The sequence below is a fragment of the Cervus elaphus genome, chromosome 25 (assembly GCF_910594005.1).
Source record: "Cervus elaphus chromosome 25, mCerEla1.1, whole genome shotgun sequence".
NCBI classification, from domain to species: domain Eukaryota; kingdom Metazoa; phylum Chordata; class Mammalia; order Artiodactyla; family Cervidae; genus Cervus; species Cervus elaphus.
Window position 1 is genome coordinate 37,288,336 of NC_057839.1, and position 23,900 is coordinate 37,312,235.

The 23,900-nt window shown below is 38.6% G+C and overlaps 1 protein-coding gene and 1 pseudogene across 3 annotated transcripts in view; both read left to right on the forward strand.

Moving 5' to 3' along the window:
* Positions 1–3,929: 3,929 nt before the first annotated feature.
* LOC122684002 lies at positions 3,930–4,001 on the forward strand (annotated as a pseudogene).
* A 14,531-nt stretch (positions 4,002–18,532) lies between these two features.
* FYB1 (FYN binding protein 1) overlaps positions 18,533–23,900 on the forward strand; it is a 164,313-nt gene continuing 158,945 nt past the window's right edge. Inside the window, exon 1 of one of the 3 annotated variants that reach the window (XM_043887611.1) lies at positions 18,533–18,633. In XM_043887611.1, the coding sequence (XP_043743546.1) occupies positions 18,631–18,633 (3 nt within the window). In that variant the 5' untranslated portion in view covers positions 18,533–18,630. The remainder of the gene's footprint in view (positions 18,634–23,900) is intronic. The other 2 variants (XM_043887613.1, XM_043887612.1) reach the window with 2 other exon arrangements.

Here is a 23,900-nt window from a genome sequence, read left to right on the forward strand (position 1 = left end):
TTTAAAGTAATTGTCACAGTTTTTCATATGATGAATACGTTCTGCCAGTTCCATTACCATGAGTCTGTACCATGCGATTTTGCTCTTGTTTACATTCCTGTGTCTTGTTCAGTCATTCGTGAATACGCGCACGCATTCATTCTGCAAATACTTGCCGAACACCTACCACAAGCACAGATCTCTGCTTTTTAAGTCTTAGCTTTGTGATTTAACTCTACACCTCCAGAGGGAAAAATGTATTTGTAACCAAAAACCATTAAGTTAAATCATGTGAAATTGTCTATATTAAGTCATATTTTACCAAAAACAAAACAAAACTCAAAACCCAGGTATTTCATATGGCCAAATTTAATACCAAGCCTTATGAATTGTGTAAGATAAGTCAACCAACATAATAAGCTAATTAACAGAGCTGATTGTACACTTTTATTCATTAGATAGCATGGTACTTAAGATCTAAGAGTTTTTGAAGAGGTCTGACAATCCTTAAACAGAAAGAGGAGAAGAAGGAAAAGGAGGAGGAGAAGGAGAAGAAAAAGAAGAAAGAAAGGCTCAAAGTACAAGGGAAAAATGCAAACTCAATATTGATAAATTTTAATTAAATGTCAATAATTAGATGTTAATTTGATTATTAAAATCCTAATTTATAACTAATAATTAAATTTAATTAAATGTCAATTCTCATGTCTTCACTAATTTTTATTCTTTTTATTAATAAACTTCTCACACTTTTGTAAATAAATTTAAGTTAGTTTTCCTCACTTAACAGAAATTCTCAAGAATGTACATGATTGTGAGAGATCACAATACAAATAATTTCAAAAGCACATTTTTTTCACTGCTTCATTTACTGTTTAATTGGAGGATAATCAATACAATGTTGTGCTCATTTCTGCCATACATCAACATGAATCAGCCATTGATGTACATATGTCCCTTCCCTCTTAAACATCCCTCCCACCCCTCTAGGTTGTCACACAGCACCAAATTGAGCTCCCTGTGTTATATAGCAAATTCCCACTATCTATTTTCCATATGGTAATGAATATGTTTCCCTGCTACTCTCTCAATTTGTCCACCCTCTCCTTCCCCCGCTTTGTCCAAAGTCTGTTCTCTATGTGCGTCTCTCTATTGCTACTCTGCAAATAGGTTCGTCAGTACCATTTTCCTAGATTCCATATATATGCATTAATATAAGATATTTGTCTTTCTCTTTTTGACTTACTTCACTCTGTAATGTATAACAGGCTCTAGATTCACCCACCTCACTAGAACTGACTCAAATTCATTCTTTTTTATGGCTGAGTAATATTCCATTGTATATATTTACCACAACCTCTTTATCCATTTGTCTCTCAAGGGACATCTAGGCTGTTTCCACGTCCTGGATACTGTAAATAGTGCTGCAATGAACACTGCAGTACATGTGTCTTTTAGTATTGTGGTTTTCTTAAGGTATATGCCCAGTACTGGGATTGCTGGGTCCTGTAGTAGTTTAATTCCTAGTTTTTAAAGAAATCTCTGCACTGTTCTCCACAGTGGCTGTATCATTTTACATTCCCACCAACAGTTCAAGAGGGTCTTCTTTTCTCCACACACTCTCAAGAATTTATTGTTTGTGGATTTTTTTGATGATGGCCATCCTCACCAGTGTGAAGTGATATCTCATTGCATTTCTCTAATAATAATCTATGCTGAGCATTTTGTCATGTGTTTATTGACCATCTGTATGCCTTCTTTGGATGTCTGTTTAGGTCTTCTGTCCATTTTTTGATTGAGTTGTTTGTTTTTTTGATATTGAACTGCATGAGCTGTTTGTATATTTTGGAGATTAATACTTTGTCAGTGGCTTTATTTGCAATTAGTTTCTCCCATTCTGAGAGTTGTCTTTTCATCTTGATTATGGTTTCTTTTGCTATGCAAAAGCTTTTAAATTTAATTAGGTCCCAAGATTTATTTTCATTTTTATTTCCATTACTGTAGGGGGCAAGTCATAGAGGATCTTGCTGTGATTTATGTCAAAAAGTGTTCTGCCTATATTTTCCTCTAAGATTTTTATATTTCCTATTCTTATATTTTGGTCTTAAATCCATTTTGAGTTCATTTTTATGTATGGTGTTAGGAAGTGTTTTAATTTCTTTCTTTTACATGTAGAAGTCCAGTTTTCCCAGAACTACTTAATTGAAGAGACTGTCTTTTCTTCATTATGTATTCTTGCATTTTTGGTCAAAGATTAGGTGCCCATAGGGGCATGGGTTTCTCTCTGGGCTTTCTATCTTATTCCATTGGCCTCTATTTTTGCTTTGTGTCAGTACCATACTGTCTTAATGACTGTAGCTTTGTAGTTAACCTGAAGACAGGAAGATTGAGTCCTCCAACTCCATTTTTCTCTCTCAAGATTTTTTTTTTTTTTTTTTTACTTATTTGGGGATCTTAAGTGTTTCCACAAAAATTGTGATTTTTTTATTTCTAGTTCTATGAAAAATGCAATTGGTAACTTGATAGGGATTGCACTGAATCTGTAGATTATTTTGGTAGTATAATCTTTTTCACAATATTAATTCTTCCAATCCAAGAACATGGTATATCTCTCCATCTGATTATGTTGTCTTTGATTTCTTTCATCAATGTCATAGTTTTGTGTATACAGGTCTTTTGTCTTCTTAAGTTGGTTTATTCCTAGGTATTTTATTCTTTTAGTTGCAATGATGAATTGGATTGATTTCCTTAATTTCTCTGATTTCTTATTGTTACTGTACAGGAATGCAGTATTGCAGTATCTGTGTATTGATTTTGTATCCTGAAACATTACTAAATTCACTGATAAGCTCTAGTAATTTTTTGATAGCATCTTTAGAATTTTCTATGTATAGTATCATGTTGTCTGCAAACAGTGAGAACTTTACTTCATTATCAATCTGAATTCCTTCTGTTTCTTTTTCTTCTCTAATTGCCATCATTAGGACTTCCAAAACTATGTTGAATAATAGTGGCAAGAGTGGGCACTCTTGTCTTGTTCCTGATCTCGGAGGAAATGCTTTCAGTTTTTCACCATTTAGAAAATGTTTGCTGTGGGTTTGTTATATATGCCCTTTATTATGGTGAGGTAGGTTCCTTCTATGCCTGTTTTCTGAAGAGTTTTTTTTTCATAAATGGGTGTTGAATTTTGTTGAGAGCTTTTTCTGCATCTATTGAGATTTTCATATGATTTTTATCTTTCAATTTGTTAATATGAAATATCACACCATTTGTGATTGATTTGCAAATATTGAAAAGTCCTTGCATCCCTGGGATAATATCAACTTGAACATGGTCCTTTTAATGTGTTGTTAGATTCTGTTTGCTAGAATTTTGTTAAAGGTTTTTGCATTTATGTTCATCAGTGATATTGGCCTATAATTTTCTTTTTTGTGTGTGATGTCTTTAGCTTTGGTATCACAGTGATGGTGGCCTTGTAGAATGAATTTGGAAGGGTTCCTGCATCTGCAATTTTTTGGAAGTATTTGAGAAGAACAGGCATTGGCTCTTCTCTAAGGATTCTTTGATAGAATTCTATCAAAAATTATTTGATAGAATTCACCTGTGAAGCCCTGGGCTTTTGCTTTGGGGGAGACTTTTTTTTTTCTATCACAGTTTTATTTCAGTGATTGTGATTGGTCTGTTCAAAATTTCTATTTCTTCCTGATTCAGTCTTGGAAGGTTGAACTTTTCTAAGAATCTATCCATTTCTTTCAGGTTGTCCATTTTATTGACATATAGTTGTTCATAATAGTCTCTTATTTTGTATTTCTTTATTGTCTATTGTAGCTTCTCCTTTTGCATTTCTAATTTTGTTTATTTGAGTCTTCTCTCTTTTCTTCATGAATCTGGCTAATGGTTTGTCAAATTTTTTTATCTTCTCAGAGAACCAGCTTTTAGATTTATTGATCATCGCTTCTCGGCCTTTTGGCTAAGATCAAGTGTAGATTTATTGATCATTACTATTGTTTCTTTCATTTCTTTTTTATCTGATTTTTATTATTTCTTTCCTTTTACTGACTTTGGGGCTTTTTTGTTCTTTTTTCAGTTGATTTAGATGTAAGGTTAGGCTGTCTTTCAATGTCTTTACTGTTTCTGGAGATAGGATTGTATTCCTATAAACTTCCCTCTTAGAACTGCTTTTACTGCATCCAATAGGTTTTCAGTCATCGTGTTTCATTGTCATTTATTCTAGGTATTTTTCATCTCCTCTTTGATTTCTTCAGTAACATGTTGGTTATTTAGGAGTATATTATTTAATCTCCATGTGTTTGTGTTTTTTACAGTTTTTTTTTTTCCTATAATTGATATCTAGTCTCATAGCATTGTGGTCAGAAAAGATGCTTGATATGACTTCAGTTTTCTTAAATTTACTGAGGCTTGATTTCTGACCCAAGATGTGATCTATAATGGAGAATGTTCCGTGTGCATGTGAGTAAAATAGTGTATTCTTCTGCATTTGGATGTAATATTCTGACAATATCAACTGGTCCATCTAAGGCAATGTGTCACTTAAGGCTTGTGTTCCCTTATTAATTTTCTGTCTTGATGCTCTGTCCATTGGTGTTAGTGGAGTGTTAAAGGCCCCTACTATTATTATGTTACTGTCAATTTCCCCTTCTATGTCTGTTAGTGTTTGCCTTATGTATTGAGGTGCCCCAATGTACATAAATATTTACAGTTGTTATGTCTTCCTCTTGGATGAGGCTTCCCTGGTGGTTCTGTGGTAAAGAATCCACCTGCAATGCAGGGGACACAGGAGACACAGGTTCAATCCCTGGGTCAGGAAGATGCCCTGGAGTAAGAAATAGCAACCCATTTCAGTATTCCTGCTTGGAAAATCTCATGGACAGAGGAGCCTGGCAGGCCACAGTCCATGGGATCACAAAGAGTCAGACACATGTAAGCATGCACATGACACAAATTGGTTCTACTCACCTCTTTCAATTTTCCCTCTTATTTCTGCTGGTGTTCACCTTATTTATTGAGGTGCCTCTATGTTGGGTGCATAAATATTTACAATTGTCATGTCTTCTTGTTTTGATCCCTTGATCACTATGTAGTGTTCTTCCTTATCTCTTGTAAGTCTCTACTTTTAAGGTCTATTTTGTCTGATACAAGAATTGCTTCTCCACCTTTCTTTTGATTTCTATTTGCATGGAATTTCTTCTCAGTTTCAGTGTGTATGTGCCTCTAGATATGAAGTGGGTCTCTTATAGACAGCATAAATATAGGTCTTACCTTTGTAAGTAAGTCTCTGTATCCATTCAACCAGTCTCTGTCTTTTGGTTAGAGTGTTTAACCCACTTACATTTAAAACAATTATTCATATATATATATATATATATATATATATATATATATATATATTCCTATTGGCATTTTAATTATTTTGGATTTGTTTTTGTTGGTCTTTTCCTTCTCTTATGTTTCCTACTTAAAGAAATTCCTTTAGCATTTGTCCTAAAGCTGATTTGATGGTGCTGAATTCTGTTAACTTTTACTTGTCTGTAAAGCCATTGATTCTTCCATCAATTTTGAATGAGATCCTTGCTGAGTAGAGCAATCTTGTAGATTTTTCCCTTTCATTGTTGTTGTTATTGTTCAGTCACTAAGTCATGTCTGACTCTTTGTCACCCCCAGCAGCACATCCTGCCACTCCTTTCTGGCTTGTAGAGTTTCTGATGAAAGATCAGCTGTTAAGCTTATGGGGTTTCCCTTGAATGTTACTTGCTGCTTTCCTCTTGCTGCTTTTAATATTTTTTTCTTTGTGTTTAATTTTTGTTAGTTTGATTAATATGTGTCTTAGTTTGTTTCTCCTTGGTTTTATTCTGATGGGACTCTCTGAGCTTTTTGGAGTTGATTGATGACTTTCCCAAGTTAGGAAAGTTTCCAACTATAATCTCTTCAAAAATTTTCTCAGACCCTATCTTTTTCTCTTCTTCTGAGCCCCCTATAATTTGAATGTTGGTGCACTTAATGTTATCCTAGAAGTGTGTGAGACTGTCCTCAATATTTTAATTCGTTTTTCTTTATTCTGCTCTTCAGCAGTTATTTTCATCATTCTAGCTTCCAGCTCACTTATCCATTCCTCTGCCACAGTTATTCTGCTCTTGATTCCTTCCACAGTATTTTTCATTTCAGTCATTGTGTTGCTTTTCACTGTTTTTTCTTTATTTCTTCTTGGTCCTTGTTAAATGTGTTAAATATTCTTGCATTTTCTCCATTCTGTTTTCAAGATTTTGGATCTTTACTATTATTACTTTGTGTTCTTTCTCAGGTGGTTTGCCTATTTCATTTGTTGATCTTGTGGATTTTTACCTTTTTCCTTCCTTTGCGCAATACTTCTCTGTCTTTCCATTTTCTTAACTTACTGTTTTTGAAGTCTCTTTCCCCAGGCTATAGGGTCATAGTTCCCTTTGTTTTTGGTCTCTGCCCTCAGTGAGTGAGGTTGGTCCAGTGGCTTATGAAGGCTTCATGTTGGGAGGTACTTATGCCCGTGTTCTGGTGGAAGGAGGTGAGTTTATCCCCCTCTGATGGGCAGAGTTGTGTGAGGTGGTGTGTTTTGGGATATCTGTTGATGATTGAGTTTGTGTTCTTGTATTGCTTGTTGTTTGGGTGAGGCATCTTGAGGTGGGTGCTGCCAGCAATTGGGGTGGTGCCAGGTCTTGGATACAGATGAAAGTCTTTGTGGGAGTTCTCATTGATTAATATTCCTTGAGGTCAGTATTTCTTCAGAAGTCTTGTGCCCTGAACTCAGTTGCTTCCATCCCAGAGTCTCAAGCCCAACCTCTGGTCAGAGAATGAAGACCCAACAAGCCGTCTGTTATGGCAATAAAGGGTATTAAAACAAACAAAAAACTAATAAGCAAACAAAATAACAAGAAACAAAAAACAAACCCCAGACAAATGGTAAAAGCAAATTCAGACAAATAACAACAAAAACAAAGGAACACAGACACAGACACACACACACACACACACACACACACAAAACCAAAACAGACCTAGGAAAACAAAGTACAAGAGAGTGACCCAGTGAGCAAAGGAAACCAAAAATATCAAACAATTAAAAACAAAACTAACTAAAACAGAAAAAAGACCAAAGCAGAATGTCAGGTAAGGAATAAAGAAAAGAAAAGAAAACAAACAAACATAATGAAAAACAAGAAAAGTAGAAAAGCAAAGTTAAATAAAAGTATATTTAAAAGATCTATATGTGTATATATATATATATATATATATATATATATATATATGTATATATGTATAATAACAACAAGGAAAGAATAAGAACAAAATAAAAAGAAACATAAAAATGCAGATCTGTAGAAAGCCAAAGTTGAAGTAGAAATATATAAAGGAAATAAAAAGTGTGCTTAAAACAAAAACAAGAAAAAGCTCTCAAATGCCCAAATAGAGATAACAGTAATAAATCATCAATCACAGCAACAGAGAAAAAAATCCAGAACTACAGGACAAATCAAAATATAAAAATACAAATAACTGTCTTTTATGTGTTCCATAAAAGCACAGTCAGCGTCCTTTTCCCAGCTGTGAGCCATAGCGCACCGCCATCTATCTAGGAAGCCCTCCGACGTGGCATTGGAGGCCTGGTCTTTGGACCTGCTGTGGGACTAATTAGCTCACTAATCTGACCCTACTCCTGCGTGTTCTAGCCTCCAATGTCCACAGCTGCCAGAGCTAGGGCACTTTCTTTTCTGGGAATGCTCATATATCTATGACATAGACACAGTCTGCCTAGGTGATTGTGTGGATTTAATCTTCAGCTTATACAGCTGGTGGAAAGGTTTTCAAACCTCTTCCTTAGCCATTCCCTCCCTGGATCCCAATAGTAGGGGTGCTTCCCTCATGGATCAGACAGTGACAAATCTGCCTGCAATGAGGGAGAGTCAGGTTTTGTCCCTGGGTTATTAAAATCCCTGAAGAAAAGAATGGCAACCCACACCAGTATTCTCACCTGGAAAACTCCATGGAAAGAGGAGCCTGGAGGGCTATAGTCCATGGGGTTGCAAAGACTCAGACCAACTGAGCAACTAACACTTTCCCTTTCCCTTTCTCTATGTGAGTCCTCCACAGAAGTTTGCTCTGAGGCTGCCCTGGAGGACTTGGGTCTGCTCCAGTGAGGACCGGTTGTGAAGGTGGCGTGGCTGCTCCCAGTAGCACCAAGTGCTCAGGGAAGCGAGCACCACAGGCACTGGAGATATGGTGCTATGAGGTCCTTTTCTAGCCTCTGGCAGCGCTGCCCCGGTGAGGACCTGGCGTGGAGGTGCCCCTGCTTGTATTGCAGGGACCGCAGTCGCTCTAGGTGTATAGGAAGCCATCAGTAACAGGCGCAGAAGATACAGCACTATTAGAATTCTCTTCTAGTCTCTGGTACGTGGTGTTCAAAGGGCCTCCCTGACTGGTCCTTCTCTATTATTCAGCACAGGAGGCACTCAAAAGGCACCCCTGGGGGGTCCTTTACTATTGCTCAACGTGTTAGGTGTTCAAAGGGCCACCCTTGCTATTTTTCTATTGGTTGCTAGTGTGTGGGGAGAGAGAGGTGATCATGATGGTTCCACCCCTTGTGGATGACTCAACACTCTGCCTCCATAGCTGCCCAGCATTCCTCCAAAGGCACTCCTCACCATGGACTTCCTCGCTCCCATCCCCTCTGGTCATCTTCCCACAATCAACAACTGTCCTCACCTTGGGATTGCTCCCCAATCCCCATGCTCCTGCTCCCAGCCACGGTGCATTTCAGTGGACTTGCCTCCCTGTTCAGGGTATGTAGGACCACAACATGAATTGTTTCTGTGATTCTCAATCCATTCAGACTATCACAGATCGGCTGCTTCACTCTCTGACAGACTCAAATGTTTCCCTTTCTGTCCCAACTGATTGGCCTGGATGCAAGTGTCTCTCCTGCTTCAGCTCACCCACCCCCCAGGTACAGATAAGGTGCCACTCACTCTCTCCTCCGCCGCCCGCCCCCCATTTCCTTCCTTCATCCTACCAAGTTTTGCACAAAACTATATTTTCCTTTCTGGTGGTCAGGGACTCCTGCCAGTACTCAACTGGTTCTCTGTGAGATCCTCTGCATCTGAAGATATATTCCTGACATCTTTGTGGAGAGAGATGTACTCAGAGAGAGATGTACTGTGGAGAGAGTTGTACCTACTCCTCTGCCATCTTGTCTCTCCTCAAAAGAAAAATTTAAGAAGCAATTTTCAAGTGTTTTTTTCTTTTTCCCTAGCAAAGAAAAAGCCTGTTGGATATGACATGTATTTTAATATTAGGTAGGACACAGAGATGGTGTTCTAAAAATAACAATGTCCAACCCTTTAGGGTATAAAATAGCACTGGCACTCAAGAGTACCTATTTCCTTGCCCCAGAAGTCTGAGTCAATCAGAAAGAATTAGGATGTTCAGTGCATAGAAATACTACCCTCTGTTCCTAGACAATCCACTGTTGAAAGAGTTTCTGATGTAGAGCCTTTGAATCAAGGAAGAGTTACCATACTAGCTACTGAGAATTCCTTGCATCCTTGTGAATTATAAATGTCAAACAGGAAAAGAGCTGAGCCTTGATGAGATCCCTGAGGGTTAGCATAATGATTTATCAGAGTCCCTTTGCTGGAAATGGGGGAAACAGTGTAGGTTGACTGTTGACAATGATACTCTCCAACTTCCTCCAGAGGTGGTGTATCTGGTAGAGCATTTCCAGCAGGGTGCACCATTGAGACACCAGAAACTGCCCAACAGGAATTAGCACAGAGGATGAATCACCAGAAACTGGGGGCAAGGAAGAGCTCTGGAGGCTAAGGCTTACATGGTTCAACTTGGACTGAAGTTTCCTGAGAAGAGAAGTCCTCACTTGGTCCTGCCAGACTGAGCACAGTATAACCAGCCTTCTGAGAGGCCACCCCACAAATTCAGAGAGAAGGATGTGTGGGGGGAATAGTCCTCTGACACTCAGACTTTACATTCAGTTCATTTTACTGAGCTCCAGCCATTATCAAAGGACCTGGGGAAGCTGGATGGGCATTCATGTTTCCTTGGGCCTAATAGGAAAGACAGCTTCAGAGAAATACTACATTTTTATTGTTTTCCTTTTTTATACTTAAAACTCCAGTTGCTTATTTACTCTACTTATGATACGACAGACATATACTTATATCACTGCCAAGAGCTGTCTTGTTTTACATCGTTATCTCCCCAAGGCCTTTTGAGTGTGTATTTGATTGCAAACACAGCCGAATACTGCATCCAAAACCCCACAAGAGCAGCTCCTGAGTTAGTGTCTCGATATTTATGAAAAACTGTCCAAAATGGTGAATAAAGACTAGAATCAGCTTAAGTTTAGTTTAAAAGAAAATAAAACTTTTTGTCTCTTAGTCTCTGTTTGTGAATGTGTCTCTCTTTCATACACAAACACACACAAGTAATTTATAGAATAACCATCTATCCTTCTGTTCACCAGTCCACCTCCCAGCCCCTCCACCCTCACCTCACGTTCATTACCAACTACTGTACTGAGAGCAGTGAAATGGTTCAAGAGAATGGAGTGGTGTGGCTTTTTAATAGTAGATAATTTACTGAACTCTTAAACCCCAAGATAAACCCAGGAGTAATAATATCTCCTTCATAGAATTGTTAGGTTGATTCATTTAGATAACGCATATAAAGACCTTGGCACCCAAGAGCAATAAGTGGTTGCTGTTGTTATGTTATCATGCAAGGCTATTGATATAAATCTTTTCAAGTTTGACTCTAATGTATGTGACATTAGACAGCCAAGAGGATTAAATCTGAAAATGGAGGATAATATATGGCAGAGTGGCTTAGTACTCTCCTTTATCTAATTGGTGGATTCAGTGATTTTTTTTTTTTAAGGGAGGCTGTTTTGTGTGTGTGAGGCAAAATATACATTATATAAAATTTACCATTTGATCAATTTTTAACAATAGAGTTTTGTGGCATTAAGTACATTCATGTTGTGCAACCATCACCACTATCCATCTGCAGACATTTTTCATCATCCCAAACTGAAACTCCCATTAAACAGTAACTCTCCATTCCCTACCACCCCAACCATGGTGGCCACTATTTTACTTTCTATCTCTGTGACTTTGACTTTTTAAAATAATAGCCATCCTAGTAGGGTATGAAGTGGTATCTCATTGTGGTTTCAATTTACACATCCCTAATTAATTATTAATGATGTTGAGCATCTCTTCATGTGGTTATTGATCTTTAGTATTTTTTTCTTTGGAGAAATTTCTGCTTAAGTCCTTTGCCTGTTTGCTGTTATCATCGCTGTTGAGTTGTATGAGATCTTTATATATTCTGGAAAGTAATTCCTTATCAGATATATGATTTGCAAGAAGTTTTTAAAGTTGAAGTCTAATTTACCTACTTTTCCTTTTGTTGCCTGTGCTTTTGGTGTCATTGAATCCAAGTCAATGTCACATAGAGCTTTCCCCCTATGTTTTCTTCTAAGAGTCTTACACTTTATTAGTTCTTATGTTTAGGTTTTTTATTCATTTTGAGTTAATTTTTGTATATGGTATAAGGTAAGGTTCCAATTTCATTCTTTTGCAATGTGAATATCCCAGTATCGTTTGTTGATCAATGATTTTTTTAAACCATGTGCTAGCCTGCTAAAGTCAATCTACATGGAAAGGACAAGAGAAAAGAGGATCAGGATGACACTGAATCATTTCACAGATTGTGTTCTAATATGTTTGTTTTCATAGCTATATTATAGATATTCCTACATCCTCCATATAGCATTATGAAGTAGTAGTATTTTGTTCCAAAAAAGTACTATAGAGTTGAAAATAGAAATATTACTATCTTTCTGACCAAAAAGAAAACTGTCACTAGTTTAACTCAGGTATGGCCAATTTTGCATTAAGTCATAAATAATTTTGTATTTAGGAAGATTTCTAGTCTGACAAATCCTGATTTGACCAATAGGGTGCAAAAAAGACTAAGGTTGAGTAATCTTTCAAACGGAGAGAATAGAGTAATTCTAAAGTTAAAAAAAGGAGAAAAGAAAGAAACTTAAGGAAAAAGAGTATAAACTGGGGATGCTATTAAATCTACTATTATAAACAAATTTGAAATATATTCTAAGAGTGCACCCAAAAAAAAGCTGTATGGCTTCATCATTATTTATCCCATACTAAATGGATCACAATACACTGTGGAAAATTCTGAAAGAGATGGGAATACCAGACCACCTGACCTGCCTCTTGAGGAACCTGTATGCAGGTCAGGAAGCAACAGTTAGAACTGGACATGGAACAACAGACTGGTTCCAAATAGGAAAAGGAGTACGTCAAGGCTGTATATTGTCACCCTGCTTATTTAACTTATATGCAGAGTACATCATGAGAAACACTGGGCTGGAAGAAGCACAAGCTGGGATCAAGATTGCCGGGAGAAATATCAATAACCTCAGATATGCAGATGACACCACCCTTATAGCAGAAAGTGAAGAGGAACTAAAAAGCCTCTTGATGAAAGTGAAAGAGAAGAGTGAAAAAGTTGGCTTAAAGCTCAACATTTAGAAAACTAACATCATGGCATCTGGTCCCATCACCTCATGGGAAATAGATGGGGAGACAGTGGAAAGAGTGACAGACTTTATTTTTTGGGGGCTCCAAAATCACTGCAGATGGTGATTGCAGCCATGAAATTAAAAGATGCTTACTCCTTGGAAGGAAAGTTATGACCAACCTAGATAGCATATTAAAAAGCAGAGACATCACTTTGTCAACAAAGGTCTGTCTGGTCAAGGCTATGGTTTTTCCACTGGTCATGTATGGATGTGAGAGTTGGACTGTGAAGAAAGCTGAGCACTGAAGAATTGATGCTTTTGAACTGTGGTGTTGGAGAAGACTCTTGAGAGTCCCTTGGACTGCAAGGAGATCCAACCAGTCTATCCTAAAGGAGATCAGTCCTGGATGTTCATTGGAAGGACTGATGCTGAAGCTGAAACCCCAATACTTTGGCCACCTGATGGGAAGAGCTGACTCATTTGAAAAGACCCGATGCTGGGAGGGATTGGGGGCAGGAGAAGGGGACGACAGAGGATGAGATGGCTCGATGGCATCACCGACTCGATGGACATGAGTTTGTGTAAACTCTGGGAGTTGGTGATGGACAGGGAGGCCTGGCGTGCTGCGATTCATGGGGTCGCAAAGAGTTGGACACAACTAAGCGACTGAACTGAACTGACTGAAAATGGAAATATTTCTGTTTTAAAATTAAACAGGGAGGATGGGAGGGAGGCTCAAAAGGGAGGGGATAAATGTATACTTATGGCTGATTCATGTTGTATGGCAGAAATCAACAGAATATTGTAAAGCAATTATCCTCCAATTAAACATAAATTTTAAAAGTTAAACAACAGACTGAGAAAATGAGAATATTCATACCTACAGTTAATCAACAGTGGGACAGGATAACAACTCTAGAATGGGATAGTGATCCATTTTCCCCTTTGTCATCATCTCTGAGTCTATTCATTCCCAAAGCCTATCAGCTTATTTTCCAAATTGTTCTTGCATCACTTTCCTGTTTAGAAGGAAAATGGGAACAAATGAATGAATGGGGAAGGACAAAAAGGAAAACAGATCTATTTTCATGTGGGACCTTTTTTTTCTTTTATTCATTGAAGTGCAATTATCATTAACACATTTTCAAAGGTAGTGATCAACCCAATGAAGGTGTATATTTTGATGGTGTCAGTTAAATGTTTTCTTAGAGACCCAGTAAGATAAAAGAATTACAAGACTCAGCAGAATCCTACAGAGCTGTGTATCTGTTAGTCACTCAGTTGTGTCCAACTCTTTGTGGCCTATAGCCCCCCAGGCTCCTCTGTTCATGGAATTCTCCTGGCAAGAATCCTAGAATGGGTTGCCATTTCCTTTTCCAGGGGATCTTCCCGACCCAGGGATAGAACCCAGGTGTCTCACATTGCAGGCAGATTCTTTACCATCTGAGCCACCAAGGAAGCCCCCGCAAAACTTTAGGAGTGCCCAAATCTCAAGAGAGGGTAAGATACAAATTATACGCAAAATAGGAAAGTTGTAAGTAAATTAATATATAACATAGAACTCTTCCAGGGGCTTCCCAGGTGGCACTAATGATAAAGAACCCACCTGCCAATGAAGGAGAGCTAAGAGGTGCAGGTTCAACCCTGGGTTGAGAAGTTCCCCTGGAGGAGGGCATGGCAACACACTCTAGGATTCTAGTCTGGAGAATCCCATGGACAGAGGAGCCTGGCAGGCTACAGTCCACAGGGTCACACAGAGTCAGACATGAGTAAAGCGACTTAGCACGCTGTATGACTTTCTTGACACAAGAGAAGTCATTTTCTGCCTTAACCATTTTGTGCTCTAAGCCTGGCCACAATGCTTGTCCTTGAACAAGTCTCAGTAATTAATGAACTTAAGGGAACGAAAGAATGCAGTTCAGTGGGAGTCTTTCACTGAGAGTGCTAAAGATTAGCCTGAAGCCCTCAACCACCAGATCATCTACAGGGACTCTCGAGAGTCCCTTGGACTGCAAGGAGATCAAACAAGTCAATCCCAAAGAAAATCAACCCTGAATATTCATCGGAAGGACTGATGTTGAAGCTCCAATACTTTGGCCACCTGATGTGGCGTCAACTCATCGGTAAAGGCTTTGATGCTGGGAAAGATTCAAGGCAGGAGGAGAGGGGGATAACAGAGGATGAGATGGTTGGATGGCATCGCCGATTCAATGGACATGAGTTTGAACAAACTCCAAGAGATTGTGAAGGACAGGGAAGCCGGCGTGCTGCAGTCCTTGGGGTTGTAAAGAGTTGGACATGACTGAGCGACTGAACAACAACAAGAGATGATGATGTTGACCTTTGATGACTCTAGTGATTTCAGCCAATTAAAGTTTGGACTGCTAACTGTCCAAGCCACTTCATGAATATGCATATACCCTTAACTTAAAACTTCCCCAATGTTGCTGTTCCAGCTAATACTGCTTTGGGAAAGACACCTAGTGTTCTCCTTACGTGTTGCAAGTAAAAAGTCCTTCCTTCTCCTATGCTTTGGCTTGATGTGTCTTTTGGCTCGACACTCACCAAGAGGCAAACCCAGTTTTCAGGTAATGATCCTATTGAAATATAGGATTTCTCGAAAGAGAAATTGATTTTTCACTGGTGTAACATGTTATTTCTTCCCAGTGCATGGATGTTCTGAAAGGGTTAAGGCCTTCTTTCATCAAAAGTAGAAAGTACAAGAGTGAAAAACACCCATTTTGTTTTCAAAATGAAAAGTGAAAGAGAAATAAGCCAAATCAAGGAACTACCCATTTCCTCCTGCACAATTTTTTAAAGCGTGCCTGTTCTTATCCTGCTTTTTTCCTGTTAGTTTTCATTTGGCTACTCCATATCTCTGCACACAGGGAGACTAGAACTTCCTTGAATTTCTATGAATCTATTTTGTGAGTTTGAGTTGTTCTTTCCTGGCAAGGTTCAAATGCATGTTGATAAAAGGAGACAAGTTTACAAAATAATGAAGTTTCAGCTGACCAGTTCCCTGATTTGGAAACTTAAGGGATCACTGAACATTTCTGTGCTTTCATTTCATCATCGAAAAGCGCCAATATAATATAGTGACTACCTCCTAGTATTTGAAGATATTTTAGCCAAGAGTTCTCCTACAGCTTCCCAGAAATGATGGGCTTCAAGGAAGACTGTGCACATGCATAATTAGTGTGCAAACTATATACTGCTTTTATCAGATTCTGAAAAGAACACATAAGCCAAAAAAGCTTTAAAAAGAGTAAAAGCTACTCTATGCTCTTAGGGTGACAGAAGGAAGTACAAAAATTAATTCACACTGGAGGAATTTCAGATCTGGTTAGGGAGCCAAACTTAATGCAGCCAATACAATGGGAGCACCATAAAAGGCAAAGATATCAAAGAGCTTCATTTCCAGGTTCACTCTACAGGAATCCAGGAAAGGGGGAGATGAATGAGCCAGCAGCAGAGAAAGCTTCCTGGAAGAGGTGAGACTCAACATCCTCTTGTTCTCCTATCTCAGGGGTCTTGTCCGGTCCTGTGAACGTTGAACACGTAAAGTAGATGATCATTTGTTTCTTTTCTAAAATGTTAGCCATTCAGGTTACAAAGCTGAAATCAATCATGTAAGAGTTTCTAAGTATTTCTAACCCTCTATGCTAACAACTTCAACCATGCTCCTTTTAAAACCTGATAGATACAACGACGGTGTTTTTAAATAAGGAGCATAAGCAGTGTGACTTACATTGTTATTAGAGGTCCCTGCCTCCATCTTGTAAACTGACTTAAAAAAAAACGAAGCTGGATTTGCCAGCCCCTCCACCCCCGAGGTTGTCTCTGAGCCTCACAGTCTCCATCTAGCTGTCACTGTGTACCAGGGAGACAGCCTAATTTTACCATTGCCTGAACGTAAATAGTTCTCCAGAATGCAAATTTATGAAAAGAGATTTGAAGAATTATAACCACATTTGCATTCTCTAAGGTACTTCACCCTTCTGCTAGCAGGAATAATTTCAGTGCCTATACCACAAAAAAAAAAAAAAAAAAAAAAAAACAACTTTATCTTCTTCAGATGGTATCATTCTATTGTGTGTCAGCTTTCTTGCATTTCCTGTTTCATCTTCCTGCTCAAGGATTTGCATACTTAATTGACTTCACAGGAAATGTACTCACATAAGTGATGATTGAAATACATGTTTTTTGAAGTAAAATGATTATGCTCCAAAAACTAAAAACTTATTGATGGATTATGAGTTACGGATGGGAGCTTTAGCCTGTTTCTTCTTAGCCAAAATACACCTCTTAAATATACTACATTTAGAAATATTAAATAAACACAAACTGAAATGGAACTCAAATGAATAAATTGAAACTCAGTGTTCATTTAACCAGAGACTTGTGCTACATTGTTAATGGAAATTGTTCAGTTTTTGTTTATCATGTGATTTTTGTCCAACTGACTGGCCCAGAGAGAAAAGTCATGGAATGATCAAGAAAAAGTAATTATTATGTAGTGTATAGTGAAAATATGTTGATAAACTTAGTAGTAAACAGTGTCAGAACATCAGGATTATTTCCACTGATGAATCTTGCCTGCTAATCTGTTTGTCATCTTCCTCGTATGTCACTTACTCCTCCCTTTAGAGCCCAGGCTTGCCTATACCTTGACACTACCTGGGGAACTGTATTTAAAAACACTGATGCCTGGGGCTTAAAACTAGAGGTCTTTATTTAATGGTCTCGGGTTAAACCTGAAAACTTGGATTTTTTAAAACTTCCCAGGTGATTTTAATGGGCTGCCAGGTGAAAAACTTCTGCTTTAGACCCTAATTTGTACTGTTCCAACAGATAGTGGATGAGAGGCTTTCTGGTTATGCTAAAGAATGTCTCCATTTCAAGGTCTTCTGGCAATGTCTTATTGTCTAAAAAAATGCCTAGTTTTCTCATACCTGCCTTACCTTGATCTTCCTCCTCCATTCATTCATTGAATGCTTATGATGTGCCAGAGACAGTATAATTTCTGACTACTCTCCTAGCTCCTGAGTAACCTCAAGCCCCATTTTAAAAATACCTACAATTTCAAGGCAATCTCAAATTCCTTTCTACCTCTGGGAACTGACCCCTCCTCTGCCTTTCTGTCTTGTCCTGGCAATGGTTTTATCCATATTTCTAACCACATCTCAATTTTGAAAAACATTTTTGTTTAAGAAATAAATAAAAGGAAACATCCATTTACTAAAGAATTTTTATCGTCATGGTAGTAGTTAGTATTAGCTCAGGATCAAACAAAAAAAATTGGTGCCCCTCTACTAGGTTAATGTGGTAATACTTACAAGATCTAGAAATTTGCAACCTCAAATTAACATATCAGTTGCTAACAAATATTACCAAAAAATTAACGCATGAACCTAGACTGTCATGTACTTTATATTTTTAATGAAACAAATAACATCTTATGATAAGGTTAAAATATGTCCTGTATTTAAATATTGATGAGATAGATTTAAATGCATTGAAATTGATGGTTAAAATTATCATAATCATTTTGTTCTTTTTAAGATTATAGTTTGTTTTAAACAGGTATTATATACTCAAAATTGAAAAGTCAAAAAGTCAGCAAAGTACAAAACAAGGATTTATAATAATATCTCCACCGAAGTCAACCACTGTTAACATGTTAATATGAATCCTCTACAAACTCATTTTATATATAAAATGGGTTAATAACATACACAAAATTTACTATTCAGACACTTTTTAAAAAGGTCTGTGTCAATCTTTAAGACTTCAAAGCTCTACCTGTAGCTGTTTTCATATCAGTAAGGCATAGTAACTGGATAAACCTGGCCAGTTACACAAATGTTTCTGAGATAACATGCAAATAAACCTTATATATCAATGTGTGAAAACTGGACAGACCACAGGGTTCAAAAAAGGAAGTACTGTCTGCATAGCTAACTTGCACATTCACTGTCCGAGTTACAGCATCTTCGGAGTCGCTGTGTGCCACCCACATCAACTCGTTCATAAAAAAAATGGTAAGTAATAGATTTTATGACTCTCTTTCATCTCCTGGCAAACATCTGATCTTTTCTACACAGAGCAGAGAGGGGTGGGTGTGCCTCACGGGCAGGTCCTCCAAGCCTCTGGAATTTTTGCTTATCTCATCGTCGTTCCCTTTGTTAATAAAGTTGCTAAGGCGTTATTATACCAGTTGAGAGACTGTGGCTGCAGGAGTTCCCTTTTCTGATTCTAGCCTTCCGAACAGAGGAAGAGTTATGCCTTAAAGAAAGAAAAGCTACATTCTTTGTCTTTGCTTCTTAAGATGGTTCGTTTAGAACCACAGGGCAGTCAAGTTTCCTTTCAGGAGCACTTTGGAAACCTGAAGAAAACGCCAGTGATATACATTGGGTAATATTGCTGAGCATGAGTGTCATTTTGACAACATAGTGAAGTTTTACAAGAGGAGTTCTTTTGTTTAGAAAAATGCAGTTTAGGGGATTTCCCTGGTGGTCCAGTTGTTAAAGACTACGCACTTCTAGGTGCAGGTTCAGTCCCTGGTCTAGAAACTAAGAGCCCACATGCCCCTACAACATGGAGAAAAATTAAAATTTAAAAAAAGAAAGAGAAAGAAAATGAAGTTTATTATTTTAATTAAGAGAAGCAAACAAAATCCAAACAGTCCAAATCTTAGGGACAGGTTGTGTTCCAAAGTTAATAGAAAATCCTTATGTGGAGCACACTTAAAATTGTGACTGGGTTCCCAGTGTGCCATAAAAACTAGCTTAACTCATAATGAACCTTAACTACAGCATTAATATTCTGCTAGTTTCCTATTATTTCTCTGTATAATTGATTGTGTTCTCATACATGTGGTGTTCTTAGGCTCCCAAAGTCCATATGAGAGACAACTTTTTAATTCCACGCAACTTTCCCCAACTCTCCAGGTCCTGTAAGACTAGAAATTGGTTACCCCTTCTCTCCTTATGGAGAAGGAAATGGCAACCCACTCCAGTATTCTTGCCTAGAGAATTCCATGGACAGAGCAGCCTGGTGGGCTACAGTCCATGGGATCAGAGAGTCAAACACGACTTTGTGACTGAGAAATCTCTCCTTATGGAGAAGATGACTGATTTGCCACCTCCCAGAGGGAAAATGGGGACTGAAGCAATGATCCCTACAAGTAGTTGGTGGGGGTAGAGAGTGCACCCTGCAGGCACTGGAATGGACAGGGTAAAGAATTCATGGCACGAGTTTGTAGTCTGAAATCTTGTGAGCCAAAGTGGGGAAAGTGCAGAGGTGGCTCAGATGGTAAAGAATCTGCCTGCAATGCAAGAGACCTGGGTTTGATCCTTGGGGAGGGAAGATCTCCAGAGGGAGAAGAGAATGGCTACCCACTCCAGTATTCTTGCCTGGGAAATGCTATGGACAGAGGAGCCTGGCGGGCTTCAGTCCATGGGGTCGCAAAGAGTCAGATACTACTGAGCGAATATCACTTTCACTAATGTTTCCATACTTGACCTGCAGATCTAGGATTCTTAGAAAAAATCTTGACCTTAATTGCCATATTCTTTTCAAAAACAAGTGAGGGCATTGTGGTTTACAGGGTTATTTGAATTTTCTTAGGGAACACAAGATGGTAATAGAAGAAAAAAAGAAAGGTTTAATTGGATAGTGTGTTTGATGTCTTACATAATGTTTTCTTAAGAGAGCACAATCTTATTGTAAAAGTAACACATTATTAAAAAAAATTTCTTAGAAATATAGACATGCAGAAATGACACAATACATATTTCCTATAGTCCTATCACCTGGGGCAATCATTGCTAAATTAGTATAGATTCTTCTAGAATTTTGTCATTTAAAATATATTTTATAAATATAATTTTCTATAAGTACTATCATACTTTATAAACCATCCCCTTATCTGCTTTTTAATTTAAAATATTTTGAATAATATATGAGTTATGAAAGCATTTTTAATAATGAATCATTTTTAATGACTGCATTGTATTCCATTCAGTTCAGTTGTTCAGTTGTGTCCGACTCTTGCAACCCCAAGAATTGCAGCACACCAGGCCTCCCTGTCCATCACAAACTCCCAGAGTTTACTCAAACTCATGCCCATCGAGTCGGTGATGCCATCCAACCATCTCATCCTCTGTTGTCCTCTTCTCCTCCTGCCCCCAATCCCTCCCAGCATCAGGGTCTTTTCAAATGAGTCAACTCTTCACATCAGGTGGCCAAAGTACTGGAGTTTCAGCTTCAGCATCAGTCCGTCCAATGAACACCCAGGACTGATCTCTTTTAGGATAGACTGGTTGGATCTCCTTGCAGTCCAAGGGACTCTCAAGAGTCTTCTCCAGCACCACAGTTCAAAGGCATCAATTTTTCGGTGCTCAGCTTTCTTCACAGTCCAACTCTCACATCCATACATGACCAGTGGAAAAACCATAGCCTTAACTAGACGGACCTTTGTTGGCAAAGTAATGTCTCCGCTTTTTAATATGCTATCTAGGTTGGTCATAACTTTCCTTCCAAGGAGTAGGCATCTTTTAATTTCCTGGCTGCAATCACCATCTGCAGTGAGTTTGGAGCCAAAAAAAAATAAAGTCTGACACTGTTTTCACTGTCTCCCCATCTATTTGCCATGAAGTGATGGGACCAGATGCCACGATCTTAGTTTTCTGAATGTTGAACTTTAAGCCAACTTTCCACTCTCCTCCTTCACTTTCATCAAGAGGCTTTTTAGTTCCTCTTCACTTTCTGCTATAAGGGTGGTGTTATTTGCATATCTGAGGTTATTGATATTTCTCCTGGCAATCTTGATTCCAGCTTGTGCATCTTCCAGCCCAGTGTTTCTCATGATGTACTCTGCATATAAGTTAAATAAGCAGGGTGACAATATACAGCCTTGACGTACTCCTTTTCCTGTTTGGAACCAGTAATTTATTTTAATTGGTTCCATATAGTTGGACATTTAGATTGTTTTTTGTTTTATTTTTCTTTCTTTATGGTCATACAGATAAGACTATCATAAACATTCATTTACGTTTGTTGCCTAATTATTTTCCATTGCAAGAAATGCTAAAAGAATAGGTAAATTTAAAAAAACAGATATATTTAGACTTTTAACCAAGTTACCCTCTTGTAAAACAACATATTTTAGTTTTACCTACTATATAGTGAGGGCTTCCCTAGTGACTCAGTGGTACAGAATCCTCCTGCCAATGCTGGAGATGCAGGTTCAATCCCTGGATTAGGAAGATCTCCTGGAGAAGGAAATGACAATCCACTCCAGTACTCTTGCCTGGGAAATCCCATGGACAGAGAAGCTTGATGGGCTACAGTCCATGGAGTTGCAAAAGAGTTGGACACAACTTAGCAACTAAACAACAAAAACAACGAAACTATATAGTGGAATGGTGCACAAATTTCCCAGTTGCAATAATGGTGTAGGATGCCTTTGTAGCTTATCAAGGTTATACTTAAAAAGGAAGTAGATTTCCTTTAGTTTCTCTCTCCCCAACATCGCCTTTGACATTCTATAACAAGTTGCAGAATGGCAGGTAGCATATAAAAGGAAGGGAAAAAACTCTTCTACTTTTTCTCCTTGGGAGACATCATAGATCAGTCAAAGGCTGTATTTCTACCTACTTATTCTTTGCTTTATAGTTGCATGGTTTTTTCATAAGTCACTTAAGCTCTGAGTTTGTTTCCTTATCCAACAATGATGAAGATGATGATGACACTATCTTGAAAGGTTGTTTTAAAGAGTGAATAAGACTGTAATTATAAAGCACCTATAAAAGTGCAGGCAGCCGCCAGACTGTTGGTTTCTTTCTTTCCAGACCCAAATAAAAATGATTTCCTAAGGAGGTATAAAGACTCCTAGTGAACACAGGAAGACAATAATAATGGCCATTAACATTTGTGAGCCTTGGCATGAAAAAGTAGTGAAAGCGTTAGTCACTCAGTTGTGTCCAACTCTTTGTAACCCTATAGACTATAGCCCACCAGGCTCCTCTGCCCATGGATTTCTCCAGGCAAGAATACTGGAGTTGGTTGCCATTCCCTTCTCCAGGGGATCTTCCCAACCCAGGGATCAAATACAGGTCTCTTGCACTGCAGCTAGATTCTTTACCATCTGAGCCACCAGGAAAGCCCAAGCTTTGGCATCCACCATCTCATCAAATCCCTATCAGTTCAGTTCAGGTCAGTTGCTCAGTTGTGTCTGACTCTTTGCAACCCAATGGACCACAGCATGCCAGCCCTCCCTGTCCATCACCATCTCCCGGAGTTTACTCAAACTCATGTCCCTTGAGTTGGTGCTGCCATCCAACCATCTCATCCTCTGTCGTCCCCTTCTCCTCCTGCCCTCAATCTTTCCCAGCATCAGGGTCTTTTCAAATGAGTCAGGTAGCCAAAGTATTAGAGTTTCAGCTTGAGCATCTGTCCTTCCAATGAATATTCAGGACTGATTTCCTTTAGGATGGACTGGTTGGATCTCCTTGCAGTCCAAGGGTCTCCTAAGAGTCTTCTCCAAAACCACAGTTTAAAAGCATCAGTTCTTTGGTGCTCAGCTTTCTTTGCAGTCCAACTCTCACATCCACACATGACTACTGGAAAAACCGTAGCCTTGACTAGACAGATCTTTGTTGGCAAAGTAATGTCCCTGCTTTCTAATATGCTATCTAGGTTGGTCATAACTTTCCTTCCAAGGAGTAATTTCATGGCTGCAGTCACCATCTGCAGTGGTTTTGGAGCCCCCCAAAATAAAGTCTGCCACTGTTTCCACTGTTTCCCTCTCTATTTGCCATGAAGTGATGGGACCGGATGCCATGTTCTTAGTTTTCTGAATGTTGCGTTTTAAGCCAACTTTTTCACCCTCCTCTTTCACTTTCATCAAGAGGCTCTTTAGTTCCTCCTCACTGTCTGCCATAAAATCCCGATCACCTCCTTGCAAGCAGTTACTGCTATTGTCCCTGTTCTCTAGCTGAGAACACTGACTCTTGGGAAGGGTGATCCCCTTACTCACAGCCACACAGCTGGTGAATACTGGGACTGGGATTTGAGCCAGTTCTGTCTGCTCTCAGGGCCTGAGTTTTTCTGTCTCATGCTGCATCTGAGAAAAAGTAGGTACCAAGGAAGATAGTGGTTCAAGAAAAGCCCGGGACTGGTTTTTGGGAGTGTCAAGGACCTTTCCTAAGGCTGGTGACCACCTCTGTTAGATCTGGGAGGCACTGCTTGTAACTTCTGCTAGTCCCATTATGAATTATCCTATTTTCAGAGTGATCACTTTACA